At 40.6% G+C, this 3,092-nt stretch overlaps 1 protein-coding gene across 1 annotated transcript; it reads left to right on the forward strand.

The window, feature by feature from the left end:
- The first annotated feature begins 454 nt into the window (after positions 1-454).
- LOC115594724 (uncharacterized) lies at positions 455-2,836 on the forward strand. Its single transcript, XM_030438946.1, has 4 exons — positions 455-589; positions 1,555-2,053; positions 2,462-2,640; positions 2,756-2,836. The coding sequence occupies exons 1-4, from the start codon at positions 494-496 to the stop codon at positions 2,834-2,836; spliced, it is 855 nt and encodes a 284-aa protein (XP_030294806.1). The 5' UTR covers positions 455-493.
- The last annotated feature ends 256 nt before the right edge of the window (positions 2,837-3,092 follow it).

Genomic DNA, 3,092 nt, shown 5'->3' on the forward strand with positions numbered 1-3,092 from the left:
AGCGCATTGCATTCACTGGATAAAAAAAAAATTAGACACCTTATCTCGTAATTACGAGAAAAGATCTCGTAATTATGAGAAAAGATCTCGTAATTACGAGATCAGGATCTCGTAATTATGAGAAAAAAATCTCGTAATTATGAGAAAAAAATCTCGTAATTAAGAGAAAAGATCACGTAATTACGAGATCTTTTCTCATAATTATGAGATAAGGAGAGGTGCCACATTGGCCACTGCTTCACTCATAACCTCTAACTGCACATCCACGAAGAGGTAAGTAATGAGTAAATTAAAATCTTAGTTTATTTACGACTGTGGCTTTGTTACGTTTTGTCATGTGACGTCGTTACCGTGGCAACAGAAAAGCTGACGTGGATGATTGAGTTCTTGTTATTGGTGTTAAGCTGGCATACAGGTAGCGTAGCTAGCTAACAAGGAGACTAATGATTGTTGATGATGCTGTAAAACATATGTATTTCAGGAAACCGAGGAAATGGCAGGGCAAACGTCGCATGACAGTGGTTTGTGGGATTTTCTTCGAAAGCGAGGTGTTGCAGAAGAAAATATTGACCGAATGCAACAAGACAAGGTAAGGTTAATTCCACTTTTCATGGCAAGAACCCAGATATTAGCGTTATTAACTTTATTAGTCATTAACGAGTTCTAAGGACAGATTTGAATTATGAGCTGATAAAGTCTGTGGAGTAAGAGTCTGTGTATTACTCTTTGTAGACTTTAAGAAGAGGTGACGTTGTTGAATATGGAAAGAGAAGATTTGAAGTTTTAAAAAAGGCCTTACTGAACATCCGAAATTGTCCTGTATGATTACGAAGGCTTCTATAGCCTACAAGTATTGACATAATGAAGAATTTAATAATCCAGGACTGTGTAGTTTTACAACTTTATTGTATCTTACTGTGGCTAAATATTTCTTGCTGGTAAAAGTTGGGAAATGACAACGTTGAAAAAAAGTGTGTTAAAGTCATAATTGCAGTTATTTGGTATATAATAGGGCTGCACAATTTAAACAAAAATATATCTAATTGCAATTATTTTGACTGATATTCCAAATGTAATATGAATTGTTAAATTACAGGGATCTGTAGCAAACAGATCCTTGTAAACTGTCATGTATGTCAAATATGATTTTGGATCAGGCCATCTCTGTCCTGGAAAAGGAGAGGAGGAGGAGAGAAAGAGGTAGGGAAAGACAGGAGGGGGAGAGAAGCAGAGGAGGATGGGTGAGGTTAAGAAGCAGAGGAGGAGGTGTAGGAGGAAGTTAAGATGGAGAGGAGGAGGAGGAGAGGAGGAGGATAAGAAGCAGAGGAGGAGATGTAGGAGGAGAGGAGAGGTGGAAGGTTGGCCAGGACATCACTGCAGAATCACAATGTTTACTCTAAGATGCTAAGAGAACTGCAGAGGTTCATATTGCAATTTCAATTAAATGTCAATGTATTGTTCAGCCCCAGTATATAAAAGTAAACTGACACTCAGGTAGAAATTAAGTGGCAGTTCATTTAAAGTTAGCATATGTTTTTTAATGTTTCTTCACAGATTGACTCATCGCTTGTCAGAGAAATAGAAGATGCCTACCTTGCACGCTATATACCAGTTTATGGGGACAGGATTGCTCTGAGGCGATACTGTCTGGACAAAGAAAAACAAAAAGACAATAGTTCAAGGATGTCCCTTCTTGAAAAACTTCGAAAGAAACTAAAGACAGCAACAGCAGGTCAAGATGAGGAGTCTGAACAGGAACCCTGGCCTGCAAAGAGTGCAAAAAAACCAAGCCGTGATTGTTCTAAAAATGCTGTGAAGAGTTCAAGAAAAATTGAGTTAGGGTGGATCCATGAGGGAAAACAAATGAGAAAGCGTTCTGGTGGTGGCACCAGGGTACTTGAGGTATCCAAGAATTCAACCAAAACTGACATTTTGTCACATGCCAAAGAACTGTTTTTTCCAGGTGGTGAATCAACAAAAGGAAAATGGGAAGACTTCCTACACGATATTTATGACTTTAAGGAGTCACGCCTTGATGAGAGCAGTACTGTTGGTGCGTTGTACACAGTGTCAAAATTGGGGATTTTACGATTCTACCTAAACACAACATGCCTCGTTGACTCATCCGACGCAGAAGTGGACAGGAAAGGGGACAAGTATGGTGTCACTATTGTAGAGCAGCAGAGACAGACCAATTCTGATGAGCACCAAGAAAAGCCAGCCAGACTGAATGAATCACAAAGAAAACAATCTGGTACAGCTGAAGACTCAAATGTTGTTGATCTCACCTCTGAGTTTGATAATTCAGAGGTGATCATTGGTGGTCTTGTAGGTGCATCCTCTGCAAGCCAGTTGGATGACACTGTTCCATTTTTCTTTTCCACTGAGGATGTTATCAGTGTTGCCTTTACTACAGTCTCTTCTGTCTCAGAAGATGATATTGACTATGTTGTCCATTCAGGTGGTAATCCACATAATGACCCTCCCTCAGAGATTCAGCTGGATGATGCTGTCCCAGTTTTCACTGCAGTCGAGGAAGTCATCAATGATGCCCCCTCCACATCCACCCCTGTGTCAGGGGACCATGATCAAAATACTGATGACTACTCAAGTTTTGATGCAGGCTTTGACCAACATCATGTGAATCTTAAACTACATAGAGTAAATCTCTTAGAGGAAATGATTTGTCAATTCAAAGATGAGTCAATTTTGAAGTACCCTTTAAAGTTTGCTTTTGTTAATGAATGGGGTGCAGATGCAGATGGTGTGTCCAGAGATGCCTATGCTGCTTTTTGGACAGAGTTCTTGGATTCTGCAGCAGAGGGGGCGGAAATGAGGGTGCCATCCCTGTCACCAAAATGGCAGGAGGAAGAGTGGAAAGCTGTGGGAAGAATATTGGCCAAAGGATTTGTGGATCAGGGATACTTTCCGCTGCGCCTTGCCCCAGCATTTACCACAGCACTAATATTTGGAGAGCATGCTGTATCTACTGATTCACTGTTTGAATCTTTGATGCTGTACCTGAGTCAGTGTGAGAGAGAGCTCATAACCGCTGCCTTAGAGGGAGACCTTGATAGTGATGGCCAGGATGA

Source organism: Sparus aurata, chromosome 13 (genome assembly GCF_900880675.1).
Source record: "Sparus aurata chromosome 13, fSpaAur1.1, whole genome shotgun sequence".
Taxonomy (NCBI): domain Eukaryota; kingdom Metazoa; phylum Chordata; class Actinopteri; order Spariformes; family Sparidae; genus Sparus; species Sparus aurata.

Bases quoted from the DNA above. Each gene is read 5' to 3' on its own strand.
- LOC115594724 (XM_030438946.1), top strand. From the start codon at position 494: ATGGCAGGGCAAACGTCGCATGACAGTGGTTTGTGGGATTTTCTTCGA. The intron at 2,054-2,461 runs GTGCGTTGTACA...TTGTCCATTCAG, and splicing joins TGATGAGAGCAGTACTGTTG to GTGGTAATCCACATAATGAC. The intron at 2,641-2,755 runs GTGAATCTTAAA...AATGGGGTGCAG, and splicing joins CAGGCTTTGACCAACATCAT to ATGCAGATGGTGTGTCCAGA.